The 21,135-nt window shown below is 30.6% G+C and overlaps 1 protein-coding gene across 1 annotated transcript; it reads right to left on the bottom strand.

Annotated features, from left to right (window-relative positions):
- Window positions 1–2,224: 2,224 nt before the first annotated feature.
- On the bottom strand, window positions 2,225–5,081 carry TRIADDRAFT_23354 (uncharacterized protein; the record flags this gene model as incomplete). The annotated part of the gene is made up of 14 exons (XM_002110675.1): window positions 2,225–2,570; window positions 2,665–2,734; window positions 2,900–3,018; window positions 3,216–3,255; window positions 3,346–3,403; window positions 3,519–3,638; window positions 3,751–3,838; window positions 3,925–3,980; window positions 4,056–4,109; window positions 4,222–4,275; window positions 4,352–4,416; window positions 4,538–4,608; window positions 4,691–4,740; window positions 4,911–5,081. The coding sequence occupies 14 exons, from the start codon at window positions 5,079–5,081 to the stop codon at window positions 2,225–2,227; spliced, it is 1,362 nt and encodes a 453-aa protein (XP_002110711.1).
- Window positions 5,082–21,135: the final 16,054 nt, after the last annotated feature.

Here is a 21,135-nt window from a genome sequence, read left to right as displayed (position 1 = left end):
CCAAGCTGCTATAGCAGAATCTTCACTAACTTCAGCTCTACTTGGAACNCGCGCTACCAATAAATCTAATTCAATTTTTTACGATAGGTCATTGCTTTTAACTTAATAAATTCACGATGAAGGAATAAACAGCTAAGGATACTTTACTACCTTATAAAAATTTATGCGGTATAAACTAATACAAAATAACTTACAAATTTTTATTTGCAGTATTTCTAATCAGTATCATATTATACTTAATATTCCTTTATGATCCTTATATGATGATTTCAAATTCTAACATTTTCAGTTAATTTTGTGATAAAAGAAGTACAATAATAATACTCTTTACTCAAAATTTAATATCATCATTCTATTGCCATATTTTATCCATCAAACTGTTCTAATTTAAGCATTTCCAAATAAATACCCTATGAGTTTCTAACTGGTCTGTCTTTAATATCTACAACTTCTGTTATAGTTATCTATCTTGAGCTTTTATCTATTACAAGTCAAACTACCGTAAAATATATCTACCATAAGAAGTACCGGTATATCCTTATCAATTGCACGCAGGTAGGCATTAATCTATCGAGCTACTAATATCATTGTATGAAAATTAGCTAGTGGTCAATACTGCAAACATCATCAGTAACTAAGCATAGCTTAGTTAATAACAAATTAAAGTTAGCGATTATCTAGATATACATAAGGACTATTAACTACTTTTACGCAAAAGCTCATTACCCGTGCATTTAATAATGGTTATCACGTGTAAAATAAATTTAAGATCAAACGTACTCCTTTGATACAATTTAAAAAATATTTTATAGAAATATTACGGTAGCGGATGCTAGCGCCATGGTATGCTATTACTATGTAAATAAGTATCGTAGTTTAGAAGGGAATACCTGTTATAGCAATTATTTAGACATCAATGATAAGAACGATATTAACGCAAATCACAATTATTCAAACAGGTTTAATTTATTATACGAAATTGAAAGTTAATACTGTAGTAATCTTAATCAAAGGCAAAAGAACTTAACAGACTATAAGAACAACTCTTTCAAACTTATTCAGCGGCATTTGCATGAATTTTCTACAAAATCGAATCTGTATCTTTATCCATGAATTCCAAAGATTCTTACCAACATTAAAATATGATTAAAATGAGAGAAAACATTTCTTTCTCTCGCCTAAATGGCAATGAGAAATTTTGCAGTGTTGCAAAAGCATCTGCTATATGCATGACAATGCATCGGTAAATTTTTACACATATTTTTTGTAATAGAAATTATTTATGATAATACAAGTTGGATGGAAGTAGTCAACGTAATCATTCCATGAAATAAGTATAGTTTAAGTAAGATTGTTATATTCAATATTTTTTTGTTAAAAGTGATTTCTCATGATAGATATAAAATCAACATCAGCGCGCATTAATATCAAACAAGAACAAATTTTCTGTAAAGTTATCATTATGACCATCGCAAGGAACAGATATTTCAATCTTAGAATTTTTCAACTTTATAATATAGCTTTACCTACGTAGGTTAAATAAACTATTTGGATAGTTTAGGAATGTATGAATTATGTCTACAATATTATAATTCAAATACTGCAATTTAATGAGAAGCTGATATAAGATCGCAGCTCAGATCATTTTATACTAAACAAAGGTTGTAACGTCGATAATATGATTATGATGATGGCAGTGATAAATTTCTCTTATCGTCAAATAGTTGTTGTTATAATTTTTAAGCTATGCCGTACTCATGATGCCTAGCAAGCTCGTACAATATTATATTACTTTTCATCATAAACAATTTTCTATCATATTTGAAACATATTAGTCATATTATTACAAAGTTTTCCAACTTTTTATATCGACAACAAAAATCTTTCTCTATGATAGTAAACGAATCATCAACACTTTCATTTCAGTTGTAATCAAGCAATGGAATAAATTATCTCTTAATCAATAGAAATGGTAAAAATCAAGTTGACAGCAGCGAGTAGATATTGTATCCTTAAATGTGCTCAACTTTTTTAAATATTTATTTTACTATAGAAACATATCCATATTTTCAACGGAAGGAAAAGCCAAACTAATGAGCATAATCTAATGAAAAATTAAAAGTACTCGATTTAATTATAATCTAAATAGTCTATAAATCCAGCACAAAGTTAAATATTGACGATTTCGGTTAAATAAATCAATAAATAATTTTATGGCTCCGGATTAGTTCTCTTTATAATTTTTAAAATCTAAATGTAATAAATGAATGAGTACATTTTCAAACTCACTTGTAACACCCATAGATAAAGCTGCTAAAGCAGATATTGTTTCTACTTCTTCTTTTTCATGCCGTTCGGCCTCGTTTTGCGAGTATTTAGTATACGATGCCATTCGCTTAATCTGCGGCCAATGTTCTTGTTGAATCTGAATTACTTTCTCTAAAACCTTAACAGCCGCCTGATTGGGCTCTTTATTTCGTTCTTCGCTTGATACAGCAGGCATGGGGTCGCTTAATAGTAGTGCTCTCATACAACTTTCAGAGGCATCACAAATCGCAGGTAAATCGTGCCTTATAGATAAAATTTTAACTTAATAATTTGTCATTCATAAAATATTGTCTCAAAACAAGCAGCTTAAATTAGGTAGATATCTATTATAATTACCCTCCTTCCAAGGCTAGTACAATTTTGCTATTGATGCTTTCTATTAATTTTCTTGTCATATTTGCAAAACCTATAGTTATACCAATGATTTACGTCAGGAATATCCGCCATAATTCCAAAATGGGTATATGTAAAATATATATATTACATGATATCAAAGAAAGCATCAGTAATTAGAACTATTGAAGATTAGAATTTGTTATAAGGATCCTATAGACTAAAATGCTTTACTTACATGCAGGAGATACTCTATAATTAAAATTTTCATGAGCTTGTCCCGCAACTGCATTAAAACCAGCTGATACTAAGATTATATCAGGACTGAACATCTTTGCAATAGGTAGTACCACACATCTACGTAATAAATAAAATTTTAAATTGAAATATTAGACGTACATTTTTCAACTAAAGTGAGCAGCTTTTATCTATATAAAAGATATACATATCCGATATGAGACTATGTAGATTTGTGAGCATCGATTTTAATGCATGTACTACTGTTATCCATTTGTAGTATGCTTAAAACAAAAAATTCGATAGTTAAAATTTACCTAAAAGCCGCTAAATATTCTGGATCTCCCATTTTAACATCTATTTCAATTTAAATAGAATTGGAAAATAATAAAATTGCTTTAATATATAACATGATCTAGCAATTGATGATCTTCTAAATGATATTACCTGATCCGCTATCCCATGCTACGTTGACGTTAAAGCCTGTTCCAGATCCATTTCCTACCTGTAAATTATTACAACTAGTCGTGAGTATGATACGATTACATACTATCTGCAACTCTCTTAAACATGATTTAATAAGTTTCACAGAATAGATATTCTAATATCTGTTTGTCTACCTCAGTAATCGCACCAGTACCAGGGAAAAATAAACCTTTATCGTATCGATGTATTGAGATTGTTAGAACATTTGGATCTTCATAAAATGTATTCTGTGTGCCATTTCCATGATGAATATCCTTTAAAATAAATAAGATAAATATTTCAGATAATAATAATTATCTTGAAATCAATATTTCTAATGTAGTGATCATTTTAGGGAGCGCTAATTCTAATTGCTGTTATAGTTACCCAATCAAATATTAAAACTTTACGTAGGTTCAATTTTTGCTTCAGAATGCTAGCCGTAATTGCAATTGAATTGAAGTAGCAGCTTCCCCTACATCAAGTAGATTTTAATGTCTTGGAATTATCTTTCTCAACAGGATTTATAAAGGTAAATCTGAAACTATTTTCAATCCTTACATTGCTGTATCACGTCCAGCATGATGTCCTGGAGGTCTAACAATTGCCATGCCATTCTAAGAGAAAATTAAAATGGCTGAAATTAGACTAAAATGGAATATCATTAAATTGGATCAAAATTTATTAAGTACCCGTAGCTCTCCTCTGGCTACTTTAGTTGCTAGATCCACGACACATCCAACAGCCTAAAATAAATAAGAAGGCAATACTTAATATCATAAGACTCGAGCCTGGAATAAACAAATTCGTCAATGTAAATCAAGAAGTGAAATAACATAGTGTAATTTATGATCATACAATTCTAGCCGCCTTAGGTGTATGACATGGATCCCATACAGTTTCACTATCAATCTAGAGAAATAAAATTGAGTCTCGATAGAGTTAACTAAATTCATCATTAAAGCATTAATATTGCATCCAATCTTACCCCTAAGCCACCACATGGTAATCGGATTAAATTTAAATCATTTGTCGATACATCAGTGACATCCACTAGGTACAATTAAAAGAATTAATATGAAAATTAGTAATATTCCCATTGGCAAGCAGAAAGACTTGTATAAACTATTATGAATTTTATTATATAGATTCTATCTATGTTATGATATCCTACCTTCTAGTTCATCATGATCTGTTTTAGCAGTTACTTGCATTTTATCCAAATAGGACGATACATACTTTTCACTAGAGTAAAAATATAACGATATTCACTACTACTACTATTCGTATTCATTAGTTATCATAGAATTATTATTTTAATTCAGACCTATGAACTGTTTGTAATTCTTGTGTAGTCGCTTTTCGTGTTTTAATTTTCTATAATAGATTTTGAAATTAATTAATAGCAAATTAATATAACAGTAATAATGACAATAGCCCCCATTAATGAGCATGTATGATAACGCTATCGATCTTTTTCACACGTTATATCCTGAATGATATAAGTATATTATGCTTGTTACTATACACAAATATGATATCATTACTTCGCAATATCGAAGTATTCCAACTTCTCTTAGTCTTGCCCAAATACTCTGCAATCGACCGCCTGATTCTCGATGAATTGTTGGATTCTCACACTTACACATATGCTTTTGCATAATATTATCATAAGCAATGCCAGTTATTTGTTGACCTGATAGACCACTGGTAGGCATAGTTACATAAGCTACATTAGGTACTTGTTCCACTCGTTCTTGATCAGCTACAGTGTTTTGAAAGTAAAATAATGCACAGCTTAAGATATTCATCTATGTCATAACTTATAATTTTTAAAATGGATATATATGTTAAATCCACCTAGCAATAATATATATATAAGCTATATCGTATTCTAAAGAACTATCTAGTTATCATCAACCATTTTACAACTGTTCTCTTTTCAATTATAATGTTTACCAGAAATAAATTAGAATAATAGAATAAACTACCTTGCATTTGTACAGCACTGGCTGCTTTATTCATATTCTCTTGATGCTGCCTTTGCATCTCTAAAAAGTACATTTGCTGTTGCTTATGTTGCTGTTGTTGTTGCTGCTGCTGTAGTAATATCTATATAGCATAAATATTTCCGACATCAACATCTACGATAATTTTACAATTAACATAGGATAAAAGCCAAATTTTAGAATGGATTAATTTAATAATATTAGCATATAAAAACTGAAACGATAGCAACCTGTTGAGATTGTTGCTGTTGTAAAAACTGATGCATTTGCTGATTTAGAGCTGGATTATTAGGTAAAATATAGTTAGAAATAGGGTAAGGTTGTTGATTATCAGATGTTGATGTAGACATCGAGCCAACATTAGTTGAAATAAAATTAGGCGGTAAATTGTCTTTCATTGCGTCGCCTAATGTTATCATTTGTGGCGTAGGATAATTATATAGTGTATTATGAGGTGATTGTATTCCCGTTACTGGTTCAACAGGTCGAGGAAAATGAGCAGCTTGTGAACTATCAGTAAAATTAACGTTGTTTCCAACATTAACAAGACCACCTAGCATATGGGAAGGATGTACAGATGAGATCGGAAATGAATACCCAACGCCAAATTGTGCTTGAAATAGAAAAAGAAAATTCAAAATGAGTTATACGCTGAAGTATCTAAATGTATAGCAGATACGGTCCAAAGTGCATTAAATGTAGAATAACACCTTTTCTCACTTATTCGAATTAGCAATTGTTAATAACCTTAGTATTATATCAAATTATACTGTATTAAGACTGGGAAAGTGATATAAATGGTGCAGATGAATATATTGACATGATTAATACCATTATTAAAGTATCAACAACGTGGGATAATGAAGGATCGACACCTTATCTTTAAATTCTTTCTATTTATAATTTATAACAAATCGGTAAGATTTCCTTACTAACTTACATCCATAGCCACTTACTAGATTGCATCACATCTTTAAATGACAGATTATGAGACAAGAAGTAAATCTTAGCAGTATTGCTTTTCGGGTTTCAGCTAGATACCGTAGCGTTTTATTTGGGGCAATATTACGTAAAAATTTATCTACTGTCGATTATCGTAATAACTCTATTACTATTATTTATATTCCTAAAACTTGATTAAAACTTTATTCTTGATATAATAACAAAATGAAATAATAAATGTTTTTTCCACGAGATTATCCTTTCTGTAGTATTGTAAATACTGGATATGTTCAGTCTTTATGCTCAAAACTCCGTTGCAATTATTAAAATATGGAACCTACCATGTGGTGTTGTTGTTGGATATGTTATAGAAGATGAAGGCAATGTAAGTGGTGTTGCACTGGATAGTAATTCAGCTGCAGCAACTTTATCTTGCCCACTAATATTCAAATTATGTAGTGATTCCTATTTAAATAGATACAAATTGAACAGCTCAAAAATTTGCAACTCCAATGAGACTTCAGCCTAGACTTATTGCTAACTTAATAGACAAGAAATCTAAAATATCGCTAAAATTAGCAACCAATAACACAATCATTAAACGATAACTAAATTAGGCAGAAACGTCAGTATTATAGGGAATTATCAATCCTTGCGATATGAAAGATAGTACTTGAAATCAAGGATCCTAAGCGAAACAATCTGCAATGGAGTACTGTATCTGCAATCTAGATTATAATTCACTTTTTAACAGACCTTACTCCCAGTAGGTGATGGATTCGACTCTAATAGTGGGCTACTTGTGCCACTTCTGCTATCCTCTATTATAAACAATTCAAGATGTCGTTAATACTTTAATTTATATTTAGCTATTTGGTATAATAACGAGAAAATCTAATGCTAGTGAGTAAAAATAAATCGTAGACCAATTTATCACCTTAAGCTCCAAGTAATGCTTGCAGATAAAGTAGTCAACAGCTAATTAATTAAAGTATTCTTCTCATGAAATAATTTCAATTAGCGAACTGTAAAATCAAACTATTTACTGATGGTGAATTCCATATATATGAAATTATCACGCTAAATTATGGTTAATAATCAATTGATTAACATGATCAAGAAAAATAAAATCCATTCTTGGTGATAAATCCATAAATATTGCAGTATCGAGCTAAATTGCGGCTCATGACGAAGTAATTAATATGATCAAGAAAAAATTAATTTTTTTATCAATAGCTGATTCCCTAAATACGAACTAACAAGCTAAATTGTGATTACCGATTAACTAAATATTATCAAGAAAAATTAAATTGATTATAGGTTGCTGATTTTATAAATATGGAATGATTACGGTACATTATAATGGTTAATGAAATAAATAAGACGATCAAGGAAAATCCAATTGATTATCAGTTGCTAATTTCATAAACATGCCATTATTAAGCTACATTATAATGACTGATTAAAGTAAGTAAGTTGATTAAGGGAAATATAATCAATTATCGAGATTGACTTGATAAATAAATATGAAACTATCGAACTAACTACAGTGACTGATTAAATAAATAGTAAGATCGCAAGCAATAGATTAAAAGTTATCCAATAAAATAGTTGCGCAACGTATGGAAGTTCATTTTAAAAAAAATATATGAGAGAATAAATGCTCTACACGATTACTTTAAAGCGAACGAAAACGATCATATAAAGGTATTTTAGGTCAAAAGGAAAAGTGCTTATATAGAAAAATGTAGTTCTATACTTAAGGCACGATATTAGGGTTACGGACATTTAATTGAGGGCTCAATTTCATTACTATACAACAATGACAAAGAAATAGCAGTACTAGTATAGATAAATTAGGTATTTTAGCTATCTGATGAATTAATTGCAAAATCCAAATACTGAAGCGGAGATTTAATTATCAAGTTAATTAGTTAATAGATGCCTATGCAATAACTGCCATGAAAAAGAAAACAACGACTTGACGCGTTTTAGGTCAAAAGGAAAAGTTTTGATATAAAAAATACGTAGTTCTAAACTTGAGATCTGATATTAAACTTGTAGACTTAAAATGAAGAGTTTAAATTGTTTTTTAATGAACGTAAATCAGGATTAAACAACAGCTTTCCTACTGATGGACTGATTTAGAGAACTTATTTCAGTATGAGAATGTTACTATACCTTCAAATGATTGATAATGTCTTCGACGAGGTTCATAATTTACATCTTCATTACTACTACTATAAGATCGACAATGAGTAGATCGAAACATATCACGACGACGACTAGCTGGACTTCCTATAGGCGTTTTACGATAGCATCGAGTCAATTGGGATTTCATCTTTGATTTCATTTTCATATTTTGCACATCGGGTTCCGACACTAAAGTTACCATTCAAGTGGTAGCAATAAAATTGAAATACCAAACGATGTTAATGACATTCAACTGTCATTGTTAATTAATATTTACGATGGTTAACAAAGTAAGGGAGAAAATTAATTAAAAATAGAAATGAAGGGAGTTGAATGAACCTTTTCAATGCATGTACTTACTTGTTTTACGCAAAGGGAAAGGATCCCGTAATGCTCTCTTGGTTAATTCTCGTTCCCCTTGAGTTGGTCTTTTTGCATTTGCTTCTCGACTTTCTCGTTCAATTTCCTGAGCTGGCGAGAATATGCTAGGCTGGAAATGATCCGATTTAGTTGGTGTTGATGGTGTACTACCTGAAGACATGCTTTGCTGTTTATTTAATACAAATTCTTGTAATCGTTGTTTAACATCTTTATGGCCATCTAGAAGGGTCAATAATTCAATTTATGGTTAATAACATAGCCATATTTTCCCATCAATTTCTATGTCTCAGAGTATCGACACTACTCTAATTGTATAGGAATATCTATGTGTTTACGGATGAAGGATATTTCGATAAAGAATAGATCAACATTGTTAAATCTGCAAGCGTATTTTAGCATTCTAATTCAATCCAATATATCTAATATAAGTCAAAGTATAAATGCATGTAATCATTTTATTGCAATCGAGTATAGATCACTATAAGTAAAATCTACGTATGTAATTAAGCGTTCTATTTCAATCAAGGATAGCTGAAGTTAGTCAATGAAGATATCGATGTAAACATTCCTTTTCAATCAAGAATAGATCTCTCTAAGTTAACTCTACATATATATTCCAATCAAGTATAGCTAATATAAGTCAATGTCTACATCTATTTAAGCAATCTATTTTAATCGAGAATAAATCGATATAATTAAAATCTACACATCAAATTTAAGTAATCTATTTCAATAAAGTATTGTCAACATAAATCAATATCTATATATATGTAAAGATTCTATTTTAATCGAGAATAGATCAATATAAGTAAAATCTATGTATCTAATTTGGTATTCTATTTCAATCAAGTATAGCCAACATTAGTAAAACTACTCATCTATGTAATTATTCTATTTTAAGCATTCTATTTTAAGCAAGAATAGATCAACGTAAGTAAAATTAACATATCTATGTAAGTATTCTATTTCAATCAAGGCAAGACAACATTATTAAAGCTATATATCTATGTAAAAATTCTGTTTCGGTCAAGAATGGATCAACACGCAGGAAGTAAATCTCCATATCTACGTAGACATTTTGCTAGTATTTCGATCAAGGATAGATCAACATAAGTAAACCTGTACGTCTATACAAACACTCTATTCCCAACGAGAATAGATCAACGTATAGTAAATAAATCTCTGTATATATGCGGGCATTCTACTTGTATTTAACTAAGGACAGATCAAGTTAAGTAAAAGTCTACATGTCATCAGTATTTAAAGAAGATTGATCCAAGCAGATCTACATGTTTATATCAGCATTCTATTCCAATCAAGAATAAATCAACCTAAGTAAATCTACATGCCGACGTCAGCGTTCTATTTCAATCAAACAATAGATTAATCAAAGTAAATCTACATATTAGCATTCTATTTCAATCAAGAACAGGTTAGCTTAGGTAAATTTATACGTTAGCATTCAATTTTAATCAAGAATAGATCAACCTAAGTAAATCTACATAGCAGTATTCCATTCCAATCAAGAATAGATCAACCTAAGTAAATCTGCATAGCAGTACTCTATTTCAATCAAGAATAGATCTAGCTCTAGCAAATCTACATAGCATTACTCTATTTCAATCAAGAATAGATCAACATAAGTAATTACTAGACTACAATCAATGTCTTAATAGATATCATGAGTGTAATTACGAGATAATCAGTTTAGATTACTCATTAATATAACTATTTCTAATCATCATTTATTTATTAATTCGTAGCTCAAGTCACCAGTATGATGACGATTGGAGTCGAATTGAAAGAAGAAGAAATTATAAAGTCTATTGATGATTAATACTTGTCTACTCTAATCGCTAAAATAACAACACTTTATTGGTATAAGCCATGATAGTTCAACACTACCCTATAGGAAGCCTATTAAGCACGAATTCAAATACTATTTTACCATGAGGTTGTAGCTAGACTACTCTATTTGTATAATAGGCTCTAGCGACAGAATCATTATGATCGCTTACAATTTGGGGGAGAAGAGGTAGGAAAGAGAGCTATCTTAATACTTGGAAGTATGCAATTATTCAATCTATTTCTCAACCTACTCGAATTGAACTTCAACTATTCAACTAATTTATGATTCTTACGGGATGATAAAGTTGCAATTACTTCTTGAAAAGTAGATGAATCAATCATAAAAGGATAGAATATACTATTAGATTACTCTTTTACCTCGCTGTGAATCTGGAAATCGATCTAATGGCGAATGTTGCTCAAGGGATGCCGGCAAAGATTGTTGTCGTGGCAATTGGATATGGTCTAAGTGTTGATTACGTTTACGATATAAAAGTTGGGCAGCTGTTGCTGTTGCCGGTGGAAATAAGGGTAAAATAGTATGTTGTCCAGTGGGTGGTGGTTGCTGTTGATGACTAAGTGGAAGTTGTTGCTGTAATTTTTGTTGCTCTAATTGATGTCGTTGCTGTTGCATAGCCATTAATTCACGTTGAAGCGATGAACTCGCTGTATCATGATTTACCTGCATGGTTGTCATACCTAAATTGGCTGGATCGATAGGTAGATTGGATGGCGTACTAACATCTAATAATAGAATAGTAGGAAAGATTAAGAGATAGATAGGATTACATTGGTTCAAAATCATCCATCCAAGTCAGGAGAAATAGTAGATGTTATTTTCTCCCCGATAACTTTGATGTTATTCAATTACATTAAAATCAATTTGAGTTGTCGTAGTATTAAAAGTCAATAGGACAAAACGAATGAGTGCAGCAACAATTACTGCCTATCCAGTAAGAAAAAAAAATTGAACTATTCTAAATTGGGTGTATTCTATAGAATCAGAAGACAAAATAGAATGGAAGAATGGATAATACCAAGGTGAAAACTATAACCTCTATCCAGCTGGTCCCTGTTTCAAATAGAATCCCGTTTTATTGACGTAAGCTTGAGTAGTCATTTACAAATAAAATTATTTTTGCAACGTCAACAAAGACGTAAGAGTTTAGAAAAATAATTCAAGCCAAGAGAATAAAAAACAAATAGGAGACAAAGTAAAATAAAAAAATGACTTAATTAAACAAGAATGAAAAAATCAACTATTGAAAAGATTGTCTTTAGTTATAGACTGGGAGATTGCAAGATTTCCACCCAATGACGCAGTCGATTGGATTTTTTTCCATTTTTTTGTTGATTGTATCCATAGTGTTTATACTATGTTATTGTCATGATGATGATTAATTGGAAATGGTAAAATCACTTTTATTTTCATCATCACCATCGTCTTATTATAAAAGTAGAAGATCAGTCTTTTTTTCTCTCTTTTTCTTCGCTTATCCTTTCTTCTACCACATTGACAACATCGATCCAATAACTGCCTATCTTGATGATTTAACTGTCATGGATGACAATAAAATATTCTTCTTGAACGTTATTGTTTCAATTAAAATCATCAGTTAATGTATAGGCATGTTATACTCAACGTTTATGTCTATTACGGTAAAAACAACTCGATATGAAAGAAATAAACTGGTCGATGTAATCATTGAATACGATCAACTTACTACCTATAAATAACAAACGCTTAAGATTGAATAATGTCTTTTACTCGATCATCCCAATGTTGCAATAAATTACTTTTGATCGTCATTAGTTCATAGTTAATCAATTGACGTAAGCTGGACAAAGTGATGATGAAGGAATAGCCATCATCATACAGCTAATATAGTTTTGTTTTTTCTTGATAGTAACGGATTTATCTTCGTTATTCCAAGCTAAAACTATACTATATCGACTATATGAATCAGGATTCCATTTATTTAGCTACAATGATCATAACATACAAGGAAGATCCTATTTGACTTTACCAACTGTCAATAATTATAATGATGACAGCTTATTTAATAAAAGTAATAGAAATTGGAGTTGGTTCCCAAAGAGATGTTGGATTGATTGATTGAGTCTACTTGTGAAGGCATGATTAATTTCCAGCTTAAGGATTGATAAGCTTATCGATCTAGTGTATACCTTGACAAATAGGAGTATATAGAGCTCTGTCTAAATTCTATTCCATTAATATTACCTAGGCTTAGCTAAGAATGGATTTATTGTGTCAATTTAGTATAGGGTAATACCTCGATAAATAGAAGTACATCAAATTCGATCAAGATTCTACTACACCAATATTAAATAGGCTAAGATAAGAATGGCAATTAATAAAAAATAGTATGCAATGATTGATTATTAGCCTCCGTATCTTTTGAACATGGTCATGACGGAACATATTCTTCCATCAACGTTCTACTTGATCGATAGTGAACAAGCTAAAAGGTTTTATTCTATCTGGTCATGATTGAATGAGTAAAATAAAAATCAATTCTTTCACGTTCATTCTACTGGATGAGAAATATTCTTTAGTGTTTAACAATTTATTAATGGTCTAATATTATAATTGTGTGAGAATCTATTCGCCTATCAACGACGTATTCGATAGGGCGAGGTCGAGCTAGCTATACAGTATGCAAATAAATTAAATTCTTTTACTCCTATTCTACTACATGAGAAATTGTCTTTAATGTTTACTACTTATCAATAGTTATTGCAAGGGAATCTGATTCTCTTATCAATGCCTTACTCGATAGGAGATGTTTAAGTAAGCTAGAAACAAAAATAAATTCTTTCAGTCCTATGCTACAGGATGAGAAATTATCTTTCATGTTTACAACTTATCAATAGTTATTGCAGGGGAATCTGAAGAAGGGAATCTGATTCTCCTATCAATGCCTTAATCGAAAAGAGATGTTTAAGCATGAGAAGATATTCTTCCTTCAACTCCCTACTTGATGAGAGATACTGAACAAGCTTTCCTAATTTATCAAGTTGATCTTCTAATTGGGTATCCTATCCTACCATAATTGTACAAGCAAACCGAAAATCAATTCTTCTACCCCTATCCTACTACATAAGAATGAAAGATTACGATAACATTTTTTACCATTTATTATTTTGAATTTCCTACGCTATTCTATCACGATTTTTAGCACTCAAAATAGAGCCATCATCCCTCATCTATCCATCTAGCGGTATCTTGATCCCTATCTTCAGCGATTGATTAAGTTTAATGACGTTGATAATCACCCTCAAGATGGAAAATATCTCCTAGCATTCTAGTGTTATTGCAAATAGTCTTCCACTTTTTTGATGGAAGAGTGAAATTGCCAAATTCTATCTTCGTCAAGAGATCATATTGACATCCAAATCATAACACCATGACTGTCCGTATGGCAGACAATTTTTTATGTCAATAATGATATTTGTTAAAAGATGATAATTATAATCAACTATCCACTATTTCTTACCATGTCTATATACATCAATAAAAGCAACAATAAATAGCTGAAAAAAGATCATTATAAATATGGAGCAGATCTGGATGGTATTGACGATTGTATCGTTGTTTTTAAATTGTATTTTTCTCCTGCTATTCAAGTACAAGATCATCCTATTCATCGATAAATCTACTCTATGGTATAAAGATGCTTGTTGAATTAATTATTCTTTGGCATTCACTTTAACCAACTCAATAATCCAATGATACCATGAAAATAATCTTGATAGATTAGGTATTAGTCAAGGAATTGAATAATTCATGACCTAGCTAACATTTGTATTCAAAAAATCCTGTCGCTCCATCCCTGTTTCTGTTGTTATCCATTTAAACCCAAACTAAATCTTGAGACTTAAAATAAGGGTAGAAATGTTGAATGATCAGGTATTAGTAAGATCAATCAATCATTATTTATCACCTAGTTAATATTTTCAAGTCCTGTCAGTCAGCCCACTCAATGATGGTGCAATAATCCACCAATGATTCATGACACAATATTTTACTTAGCTAATGACCATCATATAACAGTCATGGTTTTTTAAAGGGGAAGGAAAATCCCACTCAATGGAGTTGAAAAGCTTTTTTTATCAGATGTAAATTGATATTTTTACATGATGATTATATAAGAAGAGACAAATTATAGAGACAATATACAAATAATAAATTATCCGGCTATCGTAGCAAAACAACCAATAAATTCTAACAGAATAATTGATGCATGAAATATTCAATATAGCAGCATAATTAATGTTACTCTAATTGTATTCTATGTAGATACAACCATGAGAATCTTGCGTAAATCGATTAACTTCATGTTCTATTAGGATGCACCATTTTGTTCGTCATGGTGATATAATTCAATTGCTGTAAAGTATATCTAAATCCTTACTGACTGCAGCCAGTCATAAACCATTTTTCAAGAACGATTTTATCCCACGATGGGATAGAAGGAAAGGGGAGGAAAGTAATCGATAGAAATAGCGTTGGTAACAATATCTTATTTGGAAATTTAGTCAATGGGATAGAAATAATATTGCCTGGATTATAGATAGAGTAATGCTATCATGATAAGCAAAAAATGGACAAGCTCGCAACAGCAGAACATCGCTAATGGCGACTAATTTCGACCGCCAACATTTTCCATAGGTATTGAATGGATAATGTCTACTTTAAACATGAATTTTCAAAGCGAATTGTTCTGCTTAAACTATGAATTCAGTTCAATTTTTTATTTTCTATTTGATTGCTATAATAGAATACGATTATAACAAAGTCCATCAGAAGACATTGTTTTTTTCTCTCTATTTCAATTTTTTCCCTTTCATATACTGGGTAGAAAAGAAATAAGAATTTGTTTATTTTTTAGACTCTACTATTTTCCCCACCCAATCATTGAGGCTGATATGAATTGAATCTCTATCGTAGCAATCAATAAATGATGGAAATATTGTTTTAAAATACAGTAGTAAATAGATCTCCTAGCGTAAAATATGTTTCAAACCTATTCATGGGTAGACAGTAGAGTGTATTTTACGCCTATCCTTTACCACTAATTAATCAATATGTCACATTAACCTTGGAAAATTTCATTCAATTTCAGTTTTGATTACTTAACTATTTTCCACTCAGTCCGATAGGAGTGTGCAGATACCACTAGTCAAGTAAACAGAGAAGAAGTTCTCCAAACTTTTGCCATCAATTAATTGGACTCAAATGGATAGACTAAAATAGAGTTAAGAAAGCATTGCACACCACAAGAACAACTACCCCGAAATATGCATATAGGATTAGCCGTATAGAACAGGCTAAAATCCAATTTAAAAAGGATCAACATGGAGTAACCTATGCATTTCCTTCACTTCTATCACTATCGATCCCATGAGAATTTCTTGCCAACTATTTTATTTATGAATCCACTAGCCTAACCTATAAATCTTATTGTAGCGGTAGGCTTGCACGTAATGGATATCTATCTGTATCTGTCTTGAGCTAAAACTAAATTGAAAATTTTATACGGTATCCGTTTACTATTCAAAATTATTGTCAAAAATTGGAGGGATATTCGTGCAAGGGTAGTTACCGACATCATGTCTATATCTTGAGCTAAAAATAAAAAGGAACCTTGATGGGCTAGCTGCTATTGATTCAAAATAATATCAAATTTACATTTTAAATAGGCGAATATTGCTAGAGCTAAAAGTAAAAAAGGAAACTTGATAAGTAACCAATATTACCAAAAAATAATATCAAATTTACATTTTCAACAGGCGAATATTGCTGGAGCTAAAAATAAAAAGAGAAACTCAAAGGGGTAACAGCTACTTACACAAAATAAATGTCGAATATAAATTTTAAGATAGTGGAATATTACTGAAGCCAAAGGTAAAAGCAAAACTTGATGAGTAGCTACTATTTTAAGCCAAAAAAATATCCAATTTACATGTCAAAATAGGTGAATATTGGTTTAACCAAACATCGATTGGAAATTTGATGGGGTAGGGTAACCGCTATTTACGTAAAATAATGTCAAATTTACATTTTAAAATAGGCAAATATTGCCATTAAAGTAGAAGACTATATCATATACTTTTCTGCGGCCAAAAATAAAATGGAAATTTTGTGCAGTAGCCTTAATGAAGTAAAATTATACCAAAATTTACATTTAAAATAGAATGCACAGATACGATCATTAAGATAAATATCACCTACAGGATAGACAATTGTTAAGCTAAAACAAAAAATGAAAACGTGATGGGTTAGCCTTTCTACTCTAATAATGTCGAAATTGACAATTCAAATCTAACATATAGAAATTAGCTATTAAAGTAGACGTATATCAGTATATCATGGATATTTATTGAGCTAAAGTAGAATAAGTGCAAACTTTATGGGCTAGCTATTTTCTACCCAAAATAATCTCAAAACTGGCGTTGTAAAATCTGACCTCAATAACAATCATGTTTATATTCAAGAGAGTAAAATACTGTCATCATGGCTGTCTATTCCTAAAAGTTATCATTTGTCTTACATGCGTTGCTTATTGATCTATACCAGTTTTTGACGAAGCAAGGAATTAACCAAATAAGCAAAGATCTTCTCTCTCCTCGACGTTATAAAGTACTAGTCCTATCCCATATGTATCTTTATATACTCACTAGCAAGGATGTTTCTAAAGCTAGCAAGTTAAGAAAAACGCCAGGGAAACAAGTAACTGTATTCGAAGAATAAGAAGTAAACAGTAAACATCCCGTTTATCCTTTTTCCTCCTTACTTGTTCTATTATGACTACAAGTTTGTGTATTTCAAATGATTATGGTTAATAATAAATGAATTCACTCCATCAAAATGATCGCTAATATTATATCTGTGAGTATTATAGAGTTGACTAAATTAACAATAACTTTACTTTCTTTTTAGCTTACACTGGTTATACGCTATTTATCATCATCTATAGCTATTTATTCACAGCTTTAAAGGTAGGGGGTTTCATGAAAATAATAGCGGAGCAAGGAAGCACGGTAACGGGAGAAAGCAGAAGTAAATATTATTTTTTGACCCGTTTTCAGTAATCTGTTATGATTCTATTTTTATATATCAAAAGTTTGTAGCCAAGAACAAATAGGGTTAGTTCTTTCAATGGTTTAATTGCATTAATTCTTCAAGATTGAATGCTTTCGACTCGAATGTTATCGCAGTAAGAAAATTAATAGATGTGTTTCACTCTTGCCAATAGTATGAACTTGAAATAAAGAATTATATTATGTAAAACCATGACACGGATAGTCCTACATTTGCATCATCTTAATTGATTAGGCTATGAATGATAAAAAAAGATTTAAGATGGAAAAGCAATGTGTAAAAGAAATCTTCCAAGCTATCCAAGTTTACTGCCAGCACAGATTATTACTAACAAAGACTATCTTCCTCACAGCAACCCCAATTGTATCTTTGTAATAATTGTTTACCGCATTATAACCATGAAATAAGCATAGTAACTAATGAAAGTTAAGCCATTTGACATCAATAACGATACCCTTTTACTGCTGCTTAGAATATCTTTCCATTATTGCCTCTTCTATCGAGGGAGAGAAGAAAAATTTTGAATATAGGTATTTATAAATCATCAATACTGTAGATTGATGTAAAGTATAATGTTGTTGATTTATAAGAATAGTATAGAATTCACTGATAGAGTAAAAAAATACTTTAATTAGTAATTATAAGTTACCCTTTCATCGCTGATACATATAAATATAATGTATTCCTCATCTTTGGAGGAACGAAATAAAATCTAAAGTTAAAACAGGAAGAAGGAATAGATCGGAGAAACGGCCAACTTAATCCAACTTGCTCCCAGAATTGATAATGCAAATTTTTAACGCAAAAGTAATGCTCTTAAGTCATTCTCTAAATTTATTATAAACAAATGGATAGTAAATATTTCAATCTAGATATAGCAACAGAGTCTATTTTCGGGGTAAAAGTGAATTAACTATGGTGTAAGTAGAATATTATGTAACAAAATATGCAGATATTAAAACACCACATTGGTATATGCGCGATCTATCCATATATTCAAATAGGTAGTTATTATATGCTTTGTGGAAGAAAGACTCGGCCCAAATGGACTCTTAAATCTTGATATTAACTAGAGCACTCTAGACTAGATATAATGCTACGGTAAATTGAAGGTACACTGATCAACTAATATTACTTTAGGCAGCAATAAAAATTCTACGGTTTATTATTTTTTACCCTTTTTTCAAATTAATCGAATAGAACCAACTTTAGTATACTATTGCGTGCCAGCTAAATGGCTAATTTTTTTCTATAATGTTTCGAAGATATAGTATAAAACTGGTAACGATGTGTTACGATGCGTAAGCTCGTCCTAATTATTATTATACCATAGTATTCGGTTATTGGAACTGAATTATTTGGTGACATAGCTAATCTCGCCTCTTTAAGTTAGTAAGTGGCGTTCTACGCAAGGATTGGCGTGTGTAGACTACTTTGTCACTAGTGGTGTGTGACACGATGATATGATTTAATTTGGCTTAACCATAGAATACTTTAATTTTTAAGTTACTGTCATTGAAAAGACATTCATTTGTTTAGCTAATTTCTATTTTTATACAGATGAAATGATACATTTTTTAAATTTTCAACTGTATTTTAAGTTATTATTGATCTTTGGTACAGCTTAAAGTTATATTCTTTTGTCTGTAATTGATATCAAATAAAGCACTAGATTATTCCATTTGAGTGTAATCAGTTTATATTTAAGATGGATCTTTGCTTGGGAAAAATGCTATATTATTGTGTTAGTAAAGCGTGACTTTAAAAAGGGGCAAGACGATGATTTTAATCTTCCTGGATAGTTTGTTCTATTCTATATGATCGGATAAAATTGGTATACTAGATGTAGACTATTCACGTGCTAATAAAAGGCATAATCTTTTCTCCTTTATACTGCTTTCCTGCTGAAGGCTTCATTCCATTCTGTCGGGCCAACAAAGTTTTTGATCTAAAATATTCACCAGTAAATATTATCCTAAAATAGTCTTCTATCTCGTCTTGACTAATAGATGCGCTTTAATCGAAGATGGTAAGCATAAAAATTGTAATTAAATTCAATCCATGCATCAAATCACAATAAAGTCTAATTTTAATCAGGGCTATATCCGATTTGCTCCCTACCTTCCCTCAGAAGATCAATTTATGTCATTCTATCTTACGTTACCTTCCTAATGTCAATGATGTACAAGATTAAACGAGAGGATACATTTCTATCATCGGTACTGCATGAGTAGTTAATAGTAGGCAAAATTGTCCGGAATAATTTCATTCATTGAAAAAATTAATTAACGGAATACGTCCAAATTAAATTCATTTGTAAGGACAGATATGGATAGCATCTATATTAACTTTTCAATGAATATTCTGATCATTTCTGTCATGCATGTACTAAAAGGATGAAAGCAACCATGATGGTGATTGTACTATTTATAATAATCTTGACAGTATCGAGATAGAATGAAGAAGATTAGTCGTAGGTATTATCCAATCCCTGTTCTACGCAATAAGGGATATTTAGCTATATTACAGCTAGTATAAATATCGCATCTAACTTTAAAGTGAAGCAATAATGCTTTTAATAATATTTTAAAATGAAAGGGAAAGGTTTATATTAAATCCATAAATACAGAGTACATAATATAATAAGATGTGAATTACATACTTTTAATTATTTTCTATCGCAAATGGAAAATGGATCATAGTGTAGCAGTGATTAACAATAAATGATATGATAAATTCACTTTTTTATAGTCTCCAGTATCATAAACTTATAAAGCTCTATATCGTCTTCTACTATGGTACTTCGTGATAATCTATTCAATGTCGTGATTAAAATTTATCCGTTAAAATTACCCCTAACGAAGAAGGCGGTTATGTTCAATCAATTAAAGCCATATAGTATATCAACGATAAATTTACTTTTTTAGAATCTCCAGTATCATAGACTTCTAAAGCTCTATATCGTCTTGCACTATTGTAAGCCATGATAATCTATATCATGATTAAAAATTTATTCATTAAAATTGTCCCTAACTGACATGGCGGATATGTCTAATCGTTTCAACATCCACAGTTTATACTATGTAGTAATCCATTTAGTTCTCTTTAAAATAGATAATGACGGTTGTCATGAAAAAATCATTCAAAGTAGAGAAAAATATAAAAATAGAGCGGTAGGTTCTCCTATCCCATGTTGACAGCTCTGTTTATAATGCATGAGTTGTTTGATATTGTTAACAAATAGGCTTCAAGAAGTACTTTAAATCAAACCTA

Source organism: Trichoplax adhaerens, genomic scaffold (genome assembly GCF_000150275.1).
Source record: "Trichoplax adhaerens TRIADscaffold_3 genomic scaffold, whole genome shotgun sequence".
Lineage (NCBI taxonomy): Eukaryota > Metazoa > Placozoa > Uniplacotomia > Trichoplacea > Trichoplacidae > Trichoplax > Trichoplax adhaerens.
Note: the sequence above shows the minus strand (reverse complement) of the source record. Positions and strands in the feature narration are given on the sequence as shown.